We start from the raw sequence: 14,823 nt of genomic DNA, 5'->3' as shown, positions 1-14,823 counted from the left end.
GGAATAATCATGGAAGTTCGTTTCAAATACAAAAATCAGGATTGTGATTTATTTTTTCCCCCAAATTTTCCGGCCTGATAAAGATCCCCGTTTCAATCATGTAGATCCGTAAAAACAATTGTCGTGCCAGCTGCTCTGTTCTCTAATCAGGGTGTTTGGCCGAGGGCTGAACTCAGCTCGTACAAACAGTCAGTGGTAGCCTACACACACACACACACAGCATAGAGGCTGCGGTGGAGGCAGTAAAGCGATGTTTCAACATGCTATGTCCAATGTTGTTATAACTTGTTAAGTTAATTGCGAATTGTCACGAACAAGCTAAAACAAAAGCCGCCTGTATGTTTTATGTTTTATAAATAATCCCAATTTATCTAACGTTATCAAATGTTCTTGGGGGATAACCCCCACCCAAGGCAAACATATTTCTGCGTATATCTAGAAGGCTCTGGTAAGACTTATTCTAGGTTATCGCATGCATTAGAAAATACTATTGACTGGAAAATACACACTACCAAGGAAATGTAGATTTAATAATGCTGGTGAGAATACCAGCTGCAAACACTGCATCTCCCTTCTCTGTTACTAAGCAAACATCAATGGCAGATGCTGTATCCAAGAAGGAAGTAGCCTAGTAACTGTGGAGGTACTATGGGCGCTAAAAATGGCTAATTCACAACATTTTCACAAATCATGTGCAGACACAGGCCTGTTCATTTTCTTATGTTTGATCACAAAAATTAAATGGTCAAAATGTGTCCTGTAAAATGATCAAAATGTACTGATAAACACTGAAACCAAGTTTTATATTCAAGACCAAAAATAAAATTAACTTTCTGTTTGCATCAATGTAAAAATAACCCCCAATACCTTATGTAGACATATGAAAACCAAATGGCTGTTATACAATTTTATATTATTATATAAGTAAATGCAGTGACCCCATGCACAATTAAATGAAGATGAGTCTTAAGAATACAAACAGTGATAGTAATTGCAATGAGCCCAACAACTGACAGAAATGCAGAATAGTCTTGTACAGGAGTCTGCAGCTTTTCTCCTGTTGGAACATTTTTACAATAAAATTCACGACTGCCGAATTTTAAATGCAGAAAACATGTTGGTTGAGTGATTAATCTGCGTAATGTGTTACCAGGTGATGTTGGTGCTTAGAGTCTGCACACATACAGCAGCACAACAACATGTAGTGTTTTTACAAAAGCAGCTAACACTGAGAGCATCAGTTTACAAGCTATTAGCAGGTTAGACAGACAAACCAAAGTAAGCCAAAGGTGAAATCCAGTGACTCTAAAACAGTAGGTCAGACTCTGTCTCTCCTGTCTGTTCAGCTGCCTTGAACTCTGTGATCCTTTCTTTAGGTAACCCCAGGTCCAGATGATCTTTATTTTGTTTCTAGACAGACTGCCTGGCTGTCTTTAGAAAGTGTTGCATGTGACTTGAATGATACACAACATGACTTAGGTCAACTAACTTCTAGGTTTGTTTTGCTCTGTTCTTTTTATTTTACTGATGTTTATGCTGCTTTGTGTGTTTTGTGTATATAAATATTGTTTTGATATGCGTTGTTTGTGTTTCATTTTTGATGACTAATAATATGTTTTTTCATTTGTTTAAATGGGGGAGGTCTCTGAATAAGCTTTTAATGCTTCGTCACTCTCCTGCACTGTAATTACTATTCTTTTATATTTTGTTTCATTTTAGTTTTCATTATTGTGCAAATAAACTAAACTGAACTACAAAATCAGATTTTATGTGTTACTAACATCACTGTTTTATATTACCATATACTGTAAGAAGTCCAATTAAATATTTACGGCCTTAAACGTATGTATACGACATCTGTGTAGTTACAATAGTTATTTTGCAGGTTAAGATAAAACTACAATGAACTCATAAATTACATGCATTATTAACTTACAGGAAATAAAATAGGCACTAGCTGTGACTTTAAATGGTATGCTATATCAATATTTAATACGAAATATATAATTATGTGGCACTGACAGAGGTCATTGTGAATAATGATTCATTTAATGTTTCTTTGAAAATTTGCTTCTGTACTTTTACTTAACTAACATTTTAAATGCACTGTGAATTACACTGTGGATTTTCAACTTAATCTGAATACTTCATCCACTGCTGCTTGTTTTTTGTGCGTAAGTATTTGCAAAGGAACAAAAAAGATGTCTGTGAGTTAAAATGAGTAGTTCAGCGAAGAGTACAAAATAAATTTCCTTGTGGAATGAGGTGAGTTAGATGTACATCTATGCTTCTGATAATAAACATGTTTTGAATAAAATGCCATCAGTTGAAAGTTGAACCAAAAGGCTCCCAAGTCATCCAAGATAAATGCATGGAGGCAATTCTGCTCCTCCATTGGCATGACATGAGAATGGGATGACATTTGGTCAATGATTCAAAAGATGAGTGGGAAAAGAAAATCTGATAAAATTCCCGTGTTTACAGGTGGAGAACATCTGGCAATTAGAAATAAGGAGAAAGCTGTCTTAACTGGGTAAGAAGTGTACATAGTGAAAGTCATTTAGATGAAACACAGAAGCAACTGAAAAGTGATATTTTAAGAGCAAATATTGATGTAACAAAGAAAAGGGATAGTGATGGATCGATGCTACATTAGTTGAAAATTGGTCCTAGACGGAAGTGGATATGTGGCTCCAGGTCAGGTGATGCTATGTTTTAGACGATTACAAGATGAAGACTAGGAAATGATATTAAACCTGTTTAATAAGATACGGAGAAAAGGTGTAATGTCTGTAGTTGGAAAAGTGCTCTGCATCTGACTGCTTCCTGGTAAACCTGGTAAAGACCCCTATGCAGGAAACTACATGCCTATAGTGTTAACATCTCGCTTGACACTGTTTAGAAAAAGGAGGATTGCTAAGCACATATAAAAGTGGATTTTGTAAAGGACAATCTACTGTACATGCTTTAGTTAAAGTAAAAAATGAGGCTGAAACAGGAAGAATAATCAATTGCGATCAGTTGAAAGCGGAACGAACACCTCCCGCATTTCCACTGTCGGAACATAACAGTGTGGCATCCAGCGGAAGTGGACAGTACAAGCACCAGCGTTAGCCGCGTGTTTGGAATTCACTGCGAGGCTTTGTTGGACCGTTAGTCGAAGCGCCGTTAATTATTTCCTTTGTAGTTCAGCAACAATGTCTACAGTTGAGTGTTTGAGAGAGTTTGTCAACGAGCGACTAACTGCTGCTGCTGAAGAAATATTCCGAGTTTTGAACAAAACTATCGTCGAGTACGAGGAAGAGATCGATCGTCAGCGCAGACTGCTGGATATCGTTTGGAAACCCGAAGTAAAGTTACACAGGATAGGTGTGTAAAACTTCATTATTTTAGTTACACAAATAAGAGGACTTCGAGTTATATGAAATCCAAAGTGTTGAATTATATAACAGTGTTTCCCCTAGGATGCGCGTTTTACGTAGTAAGTTATGTCTGAATATGAAACCCCAACACAACATGTCTCAGCAGCATTGCTCTTGTGTAAATGAGCATGCGAGACACATTAGAATACCTTATTTCAGTGTTTCCCCATAGTTTTATTGGAGCTTTAGATAAATGTTTTGTTGGTGGTCGTGTTAATCATGGTCTGGAGGGTCCTCCCCCAAGAAATATTTACGTTTTCCAATGAAAAATATGTAATTTCACACAACATTAGGCCATTATTCCCGCCATGTGTCTGAACAAATAGTTGGAAAAGCTAGAGCAGGTATAAAATCTTTTAAAATCTAAAAACAAACGTCTCACTCATTTGCTTTAACTCATTTTTGCTTTTTTTTTTTGCATAACCTCCTCCATGGTCAACACTGTCCTTTCTTTTCCTAACAACCACTTTTTCAGACTCATCTGAAAACTGAACAATGATTTAGTATGTACCAGTCTGTACAGGACAGAGCTGTAGGCTACACCAGTTTTGTACCTGATGTTCTCAACATTGGACAAGCAGGTGGTAATAAAATACAGTTACCAGTTACTTTCTGTAAATTAACCTATTGTTAACTTGCATAGCAGCCAAAAGACGTAGCCTACCTTTCCTGCTCAGGTGCGCAGTCTGTAGAGGTGGGGAGGTGTTTGTTAGCGCAAACTTTTCCAGCAGTTTGGGAAACCTCCCCACTCGGACAATTAAACACTTGCTACTAGGGATCGGTATCGCTACTCGATACCTTTTATGGTATCGATTTGAAACAGCCCTGTATCGAGTAGTATCGAAACATCTCCAGTCAAGCAAGTACTTCATTCGATATTTTTTACATTTACTCATTTAGCTGACGCTTTTATCCAAAGCGACTTACAATTGCTGTACATGTCAGAGGTCGTACGCCTCTGGAGCAACTAGGGGTTAAGTGTCTTGCTCATGGACACAATGGTGGATGTCTCACAGTGGGAATTGAACCCAGGTCACCCACACCAAAGGCATGTGTCTCATCTATGTGCCGTCACCACTTGATTATTTTTTTTTTTCACCACCCTTTTTTTTTTTTTGTAACAAGATCATGGCAAAATTTACTATTTGTATGGTTTTGTGTGCAGCCATACACGCAAGAAACATACCAAAGGAAAGAGAAGCGCACGTCTCTTTTTTCTTTATGTGCCTGCACCATAAACTGTACAAAAAAGGCCTGTACGTGCTGAGTCAATGCGTGATTTTAACAGCTGCGGTCTCAGGCATGTTTGTCACTGTTGTAGCTCAGGCTGCTTCAGATGTAGGCCTAGTTGGTGTGATCCGCTGGACGTGCAGCCTCTTTGTTTCCCTCTGTTTGCTTCTTTAGTGTTGTTTTGTGGCTTGTTTAAACAGACTTCAAACTCGTTTTATACTTCTTACTGTTGTCTTTATGGAGGTTTGCAACTCACCACTAACGGAAAAAACACTCGTGGGGATCTTTCAATTCAGTTTATTGATCAAAAGTTAAAATAAAATAAAAAAAATCTCTGTTTACGTTCAACAAACATGTCAAAAAAATGAACGTTGTTTCTCACAACTCATTTGGTCACTAAACTATTTCACTCCTCCTCTCTCATTCAAACAGGCCTACAAAAAAACTCCCAAGCTGTAGTCTTTCCCGTATAATACTACCCCTGAGGGTGACTTAATTACGATGAGGAGCAATCTGATACAATTTCCCGATATTTTTATGCAACAGTTATTTGACAAAAAGAAAACAGACCACCTTGCTTGTCCATAACAATAGAAATACAGGGTGGCATAATACGCAAGGTATCGAATGAAGTGCTCTATTAGTATTGGTATCACTTTAAGGGTACTGGTATTGTAAAATTTTAAACAATACCCTACTCGCTACACCCTAAACTCTCGATTGGGAGTTACTCTACTCTTATAACAGCATCTGTCGCGTAGATGTCCTTTGAAGAATGAGAAGAGGAAGAAAGCCAAGCAATGACTGTTACCATGCTCGCACAGTGTGTGAGTGAAAATTAGTAGCGCATTGTAGATATGTTTTTTTTGGGGCAGATGCTGATATTAAAGTTAAAAAGAGCCGATTTATGAGCCAATATTTAGATTTTGAAAATGATTTGGATAGTAGACCCCTTTACTGTACAACATTTACTCATTTGGCAGACGCTTTTATCCAAAGCAACTTACATTTGAGGAACAATATACAAGCATCAACAGAGCATCAAATGTACAGATCTACAACTGAAAATACGTCTAGTAAGAGCAGAAATAAATACTATTAAGAGCTCACTGTACATATCACATCAATGGGGAAAATACCTAGTAAGAGTTAACAAAAGTGCAATCAATACAAGATCATTGTAGGGGATAGAAGAAGAGCACAGGAAGTACATGTTAGAGGTTAGGAGTTAGAGGTGTTATAAGAGGAAAAGTGAACTACACTGATCACCGATCCTAGCTAACGATCCCACAGAAGTTAAATAGCTGAGTTTCCTCACCAGTCAGTCAGAACTGAAGAAGTCTCTTGGATGAGTGACGAAACGTCTTCTAGTTTTTCTGCCTTGACCTCAACCTTCGTTGGATGACCAACTCAGTGCTAACAAAGCCACTCTCTGTGTTGTTTCTACGTGCTCTGGTAGAGTCCAGTAAGCTGATTGTTTTCTTTTGTGTTTTTGTTTGTGGTGAGGCAGTAGGTGACTGCAGCTGGCTTTTGCCGACTTGATGGTCTAACATGAGCTACATGCAACTGGCGGGGAATAAAAACAGCGCTGTCAAGTCGGACACAGTCTGCCTGCATCAGCTTACTGTGCGCTGAGATCAATGACTGATCTCACGGCATGTGCAAAGAAAAATGCCGCGAGACCAGGAAAGTGTGGTTCAAAACTTTGTGCAGCCGGAGTAAAGCAACTGCGGCCGGCGGACTTAGAGGCTGCCTTGCTCCCGCAGGGTTTTAATGTCATGTGAGACGGTGACATTTTGCAGCGCTGGTGAAAGTCTGACACAATTTCTAACCAGCATGCTTTATTTTAAGTTCAGCGTGCATCACGTTAAGTCAGCGCTGCGCAGTGTTGAATGTATTAAGACAAACCTAGTTTTGTTAACAGAGGAGCTGCAGAGCGCCCTCTGGTGGGCAAACCATTGCAACACTCATGACACAATTGAAGGATCTGTCTCTGCTTCTTTTTTAATACTCACTCATATCAGCTGATATTATCAGCCGGTCAATAAATTGGTCGGGCTCTAATAATTGTGTAAAATTTTAGTAGTGATGGTCTTAATTCAGCAGCAGAGCACCGCCGCTCTTAAATACATATAAGGGAAACACTGTACACTGGTATTCATTTCCTTGCATGTCTGCATCTTGTTCTTTCCCATCCCAGTAGTAGCCTGTTCCTTCTGTTCTCTGTCCCTCCAGAGCTCCCACAGCAACATGTCTGGAAGGAGGAGGAGGTTCTGGCTGACCAGCAGCTCTGTATTCAGGAGAGGAACTCCAGTCTGGACCAAGAGGACCCAGAGCCTCCACAGATTAAAGAGGAACAGGAGGAACTCTGTACCAGTCAGGAGGGAGAGCAGCTTGTACTGAAGCAGGAGACTGATACCTTTATGTTGACTCCTACTTATGAGGAAAGAGACCACAGTGAAGCAGAACTGAAAAGTGACCACCAGCTCCTCTCTCACAGCTGTCATGTAGCTGAGAGCCAAGATCAGAAAGGAGGCGAGCATGAAGACTCAGGATCAACTAGAGATGCAGAGCCAGAACAAAAGAATCAAGATCACAAAAGCAGAAGCCACAGAAACAATGTAAACAACTCTACCATGTCAGAGGGTCACCATAATCCTCACACAGGTGAAAACTCTTTCAAATGTGACACATGTGGAAAAGATTTTAGAGATAGGTCAAAATTGAACAGACACATGAAAAGTCACACAGATGAGAAGCCATATTCTTGCAGCAGCTGTGGAAAAAGATCCAGAAACAGATCAGATTTGAATGTTCATATGAGAATCCACACAGATGAGAAACCATTTTCTTGCAAAACATGTGGGAAAGACTTCAGAACTAGCAGTCACTTGAAAGTCCACATTAGAACCCACACAGGGGAGAAGCCATATTCTTGCAAAACATGTGGAAAATCTTTCAGACGGATGAATCACTTGACATACCACATAAGAATCCACACAGATGAGAAGCCATATTCTTGCACCAGCTGTGGGAAGAGATTCAGTACCTCATCAGATTTGAATGTTCATGTAAGAATCCACACAGGTGAGAAACCATTTACTTGCAAAACATGTGGAAAAGATTTCAGAACTAGCAGTCATTTGAACATCCACATGCGATATCATACAGGCGAGAAGCCGTACCTTTGCAAGACATGTGGGAAATGTTTCCATGTAATGACAAAATTGAAAGTCCACATGAGAACCCACACAGGTGAGAAGCCGTACCTTTGCAAAATCTGTGGGAAAAGATTCACTGACAATTCAGGATTGAAAACACATCTGAGAATCCACACAGGTGAGAAGCCGTATACTTGCAAAACATGCGGGACATCTTTTAGACACAGTAATTACTTGAATCTCCACATGAGAAGAGCCCACACAGGTGAGAATCCGTATCTTTGTAAGACATGTGGGAAAAGATTCAATGACACTTCAGGATTGAGAACACATATGACAGTCCACACAGGGGAGAAGCCGTATATTTGCAAAACATGCGGGACATCTTTTAGACAGAATTGCAGCTTGAAAGTCCACATGAGAAAAGCCCACACTGGTGAGAAGCCGTACCTTTGCAAGACCTGTGGGAAAAGATTCAATGACACTTCAGGATTGAAAACGCATATGAGAACCCACACAGGTGAGAAGCCGTATATTTGCAAAACATGCGGGACATCTTTTAGACAGAATTGCAGCTTGAAAGTCCACATGAGAACCCACACAGGTGAGAAGCCGTACCTTTGCAAGATCTGTGGGAAAAGATTCAGTGACACTTCAGGATTGAAAACGCATATGAGAACCCACACAGGTGAGAAGCCGTATATTTGCAAAACATGCGGGACATCTTTTAGACAGAATTGTAGCTTGAAAGTCCACATGAGAATCCACACAGGTGAGAAGCCGTATATTTGCAAAACATGCGGGACATCTTTTAGACACAGTAATAACTTGAATCTCCACATGAGAAAAGCCCACACTGCTGAGAAGCCGTAGCTTTGCACGATCTTGTGGACAATATATGCTGATGTGTCTAATTTGACACGGCACAAAAGATCGAATACAGGCATGTAGCATATTAGCTAAATATGTTGGGAGCATTTGTTGGAAAAGTGTTACTCAAATCAATTACTTGAACAAAAAAATCTGCAAGTAGGGCCCTCTGAAACCCTTTACATCTTTTTTTTTTTTTTTTTTTTCATATTTTCTGTTTTCATTTTTCTGAATTGTGTATGTTAGATTTAAGCGCATTTCGTCATCAGAAAGAGTGTTTAGCATGTGGTTGATTAATAAAATAATAATTCAGTATCAGTGAATTTGGCGTATCATACAGAAATGCTTATAGAAATAATCAAATGTATGCACCATTATTTATGGAACCCAATTCACAATAAATGTATTGCAGTGGTAGGATATTAAAACACTAACGTCAGGCCACCAAGCCATTCTTAAATTCAAAATCCATTCATCCTTATTACTGTTCCATGTAGTATAGTTTATTTCTGTTTACCTTTTTATGATTGTTGTATATTGACTGTTTCTTGTCTGGTATGTAGCAGAAGGGAGTTGCAAACAGAATTTCTTTTTACAACCCTGTTGTAAAATGACAATAAAATAATTTTGAATCCTTGAAAGTACTGTGAAATTATTTAGTTATACTATTTAATAGGGGACAATTCACAGTGAATGTATTGTTGCAATACATGTACTGTAAGTTGTCTTCTATTAAATAGGTGATTACCTGACTACTGAGAATCTGTTCTCACAGGACAGCCTCCATATGCTGCTGAGCACACATTGATAAGTGGGTCTGACGTAGGCTACTCTCATGTGGGCAATGCTCCTCCTAGTTTACAAAGCTTGACCGGTCGTAGCTTTCTCATTTTTTCCCAACTTAATATCTGACTCCGCCCACACAGCCACTAAGTATTCATCAAGCTTGCATTTTGCGTCCACTGATGTGATTGCACTTGAGAGTTTGTTGAAGTGATGAGCTTTTTCTAGTGTCCCGACGCACTTCAACATGACTGTGTGAGCCAACGATTGAGTAAGAAGGAGGCGCTGAATGGCAGCAGCATAGGTTTTTTCTGTTCATTTGGCTTAAGTGCTGTGGAAACCCAGATTTTTATAAATTGCCTTCACATTTTTGCAGATTCCACGATATTCTGCGTTTTACAGTTGATTAACATTTTTATTATCAATTTCTACGATTCCATCTGTGTTTTCTGCATTGTGGAGATCCATCATCTATGAATGGAAAACTTGCAGTATAGCTACATCTCAGCTGAAGGTTAAATGAGATGTCAATTTCTTAGTGTAAGGTTTCCCTACATGTGACTGTATTACTTGTGAAGGAGTTTCTCCTTCAGTAAGGCTTATATCACACAGGTTTCCCCAGGTCATGTAAGGGTCATTTACTGAGCTACAGTAAGCCAAAGGTGACATCCTGTGACTCTGAAACAGTAGGTCAGACTCTGTCTCTCCTCTCTGTTCAGCTGCCTTGATCAGAACGAACTCTGTGATCCATTCTCTAGGTAACCCAAGGTCCACATGATCTTAATTTTGTTTCTTTACAGCCAGACTGACCAGCTGTCTCTAGAAAGTGTTGCATGTGACTTGAATGACACACAATGTAACTTAGGGTAACAAACTTAATTCTAGGATAGTTTTTCTGTTATTTTTCTTTTACTGCTGTTTATACCTGTTTGTGTGCTTTGTGTATATAGATATTGTCCTGCCATATGTGTTGTGTTTTGTTTTTGGTGAGTAGTAAAGTTTTTTTTAGTGTTTAGTTATTTTCTCTCCTGTACTGCAATAAGTCTTTTCTATTATATGCATTTGTATTTTCATGATTATGCAAATAAACTGAACTAAAGAGTGACATTTTACATTTGAGGGTTGCTGACATCAGTGTTTTATATTGCTATATAAGAATTCCAATTAAATACTTACAATGGAATCAAGTATTTCGGGAACCCTACCAGTGCCCGGGCCCACATCACATGCCATCACCCAGAGCTGCTTTCATGCCATAATTTGCCACACAGCCTGTGTTAGCACACAGTGGACTGGGGCAGATCCAGAGATTAGCACCCCTGTGTACTGAAGCAAGAATCAGTTTTTGATCTGAAATTGTTTTGAATTGAGAATCGATTTTGAATCCAATTGTGATCCAAAGTGACCCCTACTTTGCAGGTTAAGAAAAATAATTAATGAGCTTTATAATAATATGCATTGTTCAACTATCCAACAGGATATAGAATGGATGAAAATGAATCTTGACTTGCTGCTATGTACAAATGTATTGTAAATGTATAAGTAATTAACATCAATTGTTATATGATTATGTTGCACTGCCAGTGTGAATTACACTGTGGTATTTCTACTTTAACAATTTGAATACTTCTTCCACCACTAGGTATTTGTTTTTGTGCAAAATTATTATCTGCAAAGTAAAAAACAAAGACTAGTGTAGTAGTTGAAAAAGGAGTACCAAATTTCATTGTGAACTGAAGTGAGGTAGATGTACATCTTTGCTACTGATAATAAACACATTTTGAGAGGGGAACGAAAAGCTCTCGCACTTTCACCGTCGGAGCTTAACAATGTGACATCCAGCGGAAGTAAACTGACCAAGCGACAGCGTTAGTCGTGTTTGAATTCACTGGAAGTCTTTATTGTAGTCGTAGCTCCTCTAATTATTTAATTTGTCATTAAGCAACAATGTCTTCAGTTGAGTGTTTGAGAGAGTTTGTCAGCGAGCGACTAACTGCTGCTGCTGAAGAAATATTCCGAGTTTTTATAAAAACTATCGTCGAGTACGAGGAAGAGATCGATCGTCAGCGCAGACTGCTGGATATCGTTTGGAAACCCGAAGTAAAGTTACACAGGATAGGTGAGGAAAGCTTCATCATATAGTTACACAAAGCAGAGCATATTATATAATTATTCAAAGTGTTTAAATATATACTGGTACTGCATCTTGTTCTTTCCCATCCCAGTAGTAGCCTGTTCCTTCTGTTCTCTGTCCCTCCAGAGCTCCCACAGCAACATGTCTGGAAGGAGGAGGAGGTTCTGGCTGACCAGCAGTTCTGTATTCAGGAGAGGAACTCCAGTCTGGACCAAGAGGACCCAGAGCCTCCACAGATTAAAGAGGAACAGGAGGAACTCTGTACCAGTCAGGAGGGAGAGCAGCTTGTACTGAAGCAGGAGACTGATACCTTTATGTTGACTCCTACTTATGAGGAAAGAGACCACAGTGAAGCAGAACTGAAAAGTGACCACCAGCTCCTCTCTCACAGCTGTCATGTAGCTGAGAGCCAAGATCAGAAAGGAGGCGAGCATGAAGACGCAGGATCAACTAGAGACGCAGAGCCAGAACAAAAGAATCAAGATCACAAAAGCAGAAGCCACAGAAACAATGTAAACAAGTCTACCATGTCAGAGGTTCACAATAATTCTCACACAGGTAAAAACTCCTTCAAATGTGACACATGTGGTAAATACTTTAGAGATAAGTCAGATTTGCAGAGACACCTGAGAATTCACACAGGTGAGAAGCCATATTCTTGCACTAGCTGTGGGAGAAGATTCAGTACCTCATCATATTTGAAGACTCATATAAGAATCCACACAGGTGAGAAACCATTTTCTTGCATAACATGTGGGAAAGAATTCAGAACTAGCAGTCACTTGAAAGTCCACATGCGATATCCCACAGGTGAGAAGCCGTACCTTTGCAAGACCTGTGGGAAATGTTTCTGTGAGATGTCAAAATTGAAAACACACATGACATCCCACAGAAGTGAGAAGACATATACTTGTGAAACATGTGGGAGATCTTTTAGACAGAGAACTGGCTTGAAAATCCACATGAGAATAGCTCACACAGGTGAGAAGCCATACGTTTGTAAAACATGTGGGAAATCTTTTAGCCAGAGTTGTCACTTAAAAGTCCACATGAGAACCCACACAGGTGAGAAACCGTATCTTTGCAAGACCTGCGGGAAAAGATTCAATGACACTTCAGGATTGAAAACACATATGACAATCCACACAGGTGAGAAGCCGTATACTTGTGAAACATGTGGGACATCTTTTAGAAAGAAATGTATCTTGAAAGTCCATCTGAGAACCCACACAGGTGAGAAGCCGTACCTTTGCAAGATCTGTGGGAAAAGATTCAGTGACACTTCAGGATTGAAAACACATGTGACAGTCCACACAGGGGAGAAGCCGTATATTTGCAAAACATGCGGGACATCTTTTAGACTGAAATGTAGCTTGAATGTCCACATGAGAAGAAGCCACACAGGTGAGAAGCCGTACCTTTGCAAGACCTGTGGAAAAAGATTCACTGACACTTCAGGATTGAAAACACATATGAGAACCCACACAGGTGAGAAGCCGTATATTTGCAAAATATGCGGGACATCTTTTAGACAGAATTGTAGCTTGAAAGTCCACATGAGAAGAGCCCACACTGGTGAGAAGCCGTAGCTTTGCACGATCTTCTGGACAATATATGCTATAGAAATATTCAAATGTATGCACCATAATTTATGGAACCCAAATCACAATAAATGTTTTGCAGTGGTAGGATATTAAAACACTAACGTCAGGCCACCAAGCCATTCTTAAATTCAAAATCCATTCATCCTTATCACTGCTCCATGTAGTATAGTTTATTTCTGTTTACCTTTTTGTGATTGTTGTGTATCAGACATTTATCTGGTTGTAAATAATTAATATTGACTGTAAGTAGTACGTACTATGTAAAATGTTAATTGTATATTGATCGCATATAGTGTGTTTTCAGTGTATATATTTATATATCTATATTGAATGTTACTGTTTCTACAATACTGCTCCTGTTCTTTTATATTCCTTTGTGCTGCTATGTCAACCGAAATTTCCCCTACGGGGGATTAATGAAGTTATCTTATCTTAAAGCTAAAAACTTATGGCAGGCTTATATAATGAGATGCACTCTTAACATAACTTTTAAACAGGTTGTAAAATAGGTAAAACGTAGCTGAATGTTGACCAGCTTTCCACATGTTATGACATCAGTTAATAAAATATTATATAATTATGTGGCATTAGGGCCATTCTGCATAATGATTAATCAAACATTCCTTACTCTGAATATATTTTGCTAATAGTAGCCTTCTTCTGTGCTTTTACTTACCTAACAATTTGAATGAATCTAAATCATCGCATTGGACCTACTTCTTCCACCACTGATTTTTTGTTTTTTTGTGCAAAATGATTATGTACAAAGTAACAAAGAAAGACGACAAATGAAAGTGGAACAAAAAGCTCCCGCACTTCCACTGTCGGAACTTCACAGTGTGATGTGATGAAAGTAAACAAACCGAGTGCCAGATTTAGCCGCGTGAGTTCAGTTTACTTGAAGACTTTAGTATAGTTTTAGCGCCGCTAATTAAATCATTTGTAATTAAGCAACAGTGTCTTCAGATGAGTGTTTGAGAGAGTTTGTCAACAAGCCTTTTTATGATAACTGCTGGATATTGTTTGGAAACCCGAAATTAAGTTATACATGATAGGTGTGTAAAGCTTGATTATTTTAGTAACAGAAATACGAGGAATTCGGGTTATATGAAATCCCAAAGTGTTTAAATAAAAAATATACTGGTACTCATTTCTTTTCCTGACATCTGTCGTCATGAAGTCTGAAAGACTGGTGTTGGTCCACTTGAAGGACATTACAGGCCCCCTGCTGGACCCCCTGCAGTTTGCCTACAGGGCTAACAGGTCAGTGGATGATGCTGTAAACGCAGGACTGCATCACATCCTGCAACATCTCGACTTTCCAGGGACATATGCAAGGATCCTGTTCATAGACTTCAGCTCGGCGTTCAACACCATCATCCTGGACATCCTCAGCACCAAACCCACCCAGCTCACTGTGCCAGCCTCCACCTGTCAGTAGATCACAGACTTCCTGACTGACAGGAGTCAGCAGGTCAGGCTGGAGAATATCACATCCAGTACCCGGACTATCAACACTGGCGCACCCCAGGGGTGTGTGCTCTCCCCCCTGCTCTTCTCCATCTACACCAACGACTGCACCCCAGGAGACCCATCTGTCAAACTCCACACAACGGTCA

General features: G+C 39.4%; 2 protein-coding genes across 6 annotated transcripts in view; both read left to right on the top strand.

The window, feature by feature from the left end:
• Positions 1-14,823, top strand: part of LOC119896995 (WD repeat-containing protein 87-like) — a 92,743-nt gene that overhangs the window by 46,698 nt on the left and 31,222 nt on the right. For all 5 annotated transcript variants that reach the window (XM_038710497.1, XM_038710498.1, XM_038710496.1 and 2 more), the window contains one exon: positions 11,727-12,158. In XM_038710497.1, coding sequence (XP_038566425.1) covers positions 11,727-12,158 — 432 coding nt within the window. The remainder of the gene's footprint in view (positions 1-11,726; positions 12,159-14,823) is intronic.
• On the top strand, positions 3,089-9,006 carry LOC119896998 (zinc finger protein 345-like). Its single transcript, XM_038710499.1, has 2 exons — positions 3,089-3,369; positions 6,888-9,006. Exons 1-2 carry the CDS (start codon positions 3,198-3,200, stop codon positions 8,684-8,686), a joined length of 1,971 nt encoding a protein of 656 aa, XP_038566427.1. The 5' UTR covers positions 3,089-3,197; the 3' UTR covers positions 8,687-9,006.

The sequence above is a fragment of the Micropterus salmoides genome, unplaced genomic scaffold, assembly GCF_014851395.1.
Source record: "Micropterus salmoides isolate LMB-PRFRI ecotype aquatic unplaced genomic scaffold, ASM1485139v1 Ms_hic_scaffold_11, whole genome shotgun sequence".
In the NCBI taxonomy this organism is placed as follows: domain Eukaryota; kingdom Metazoa; phylum Chordata; class Actinopteri; order Centrarchiformes; family Centrarchidae; genus Micropterus; species Micropterus salmoides.
The sequence above is the reverse complement of the archived record's forward strand: the minus strand, read 5'-3'. Positions and strand labels throughout refer to the sequence as shown.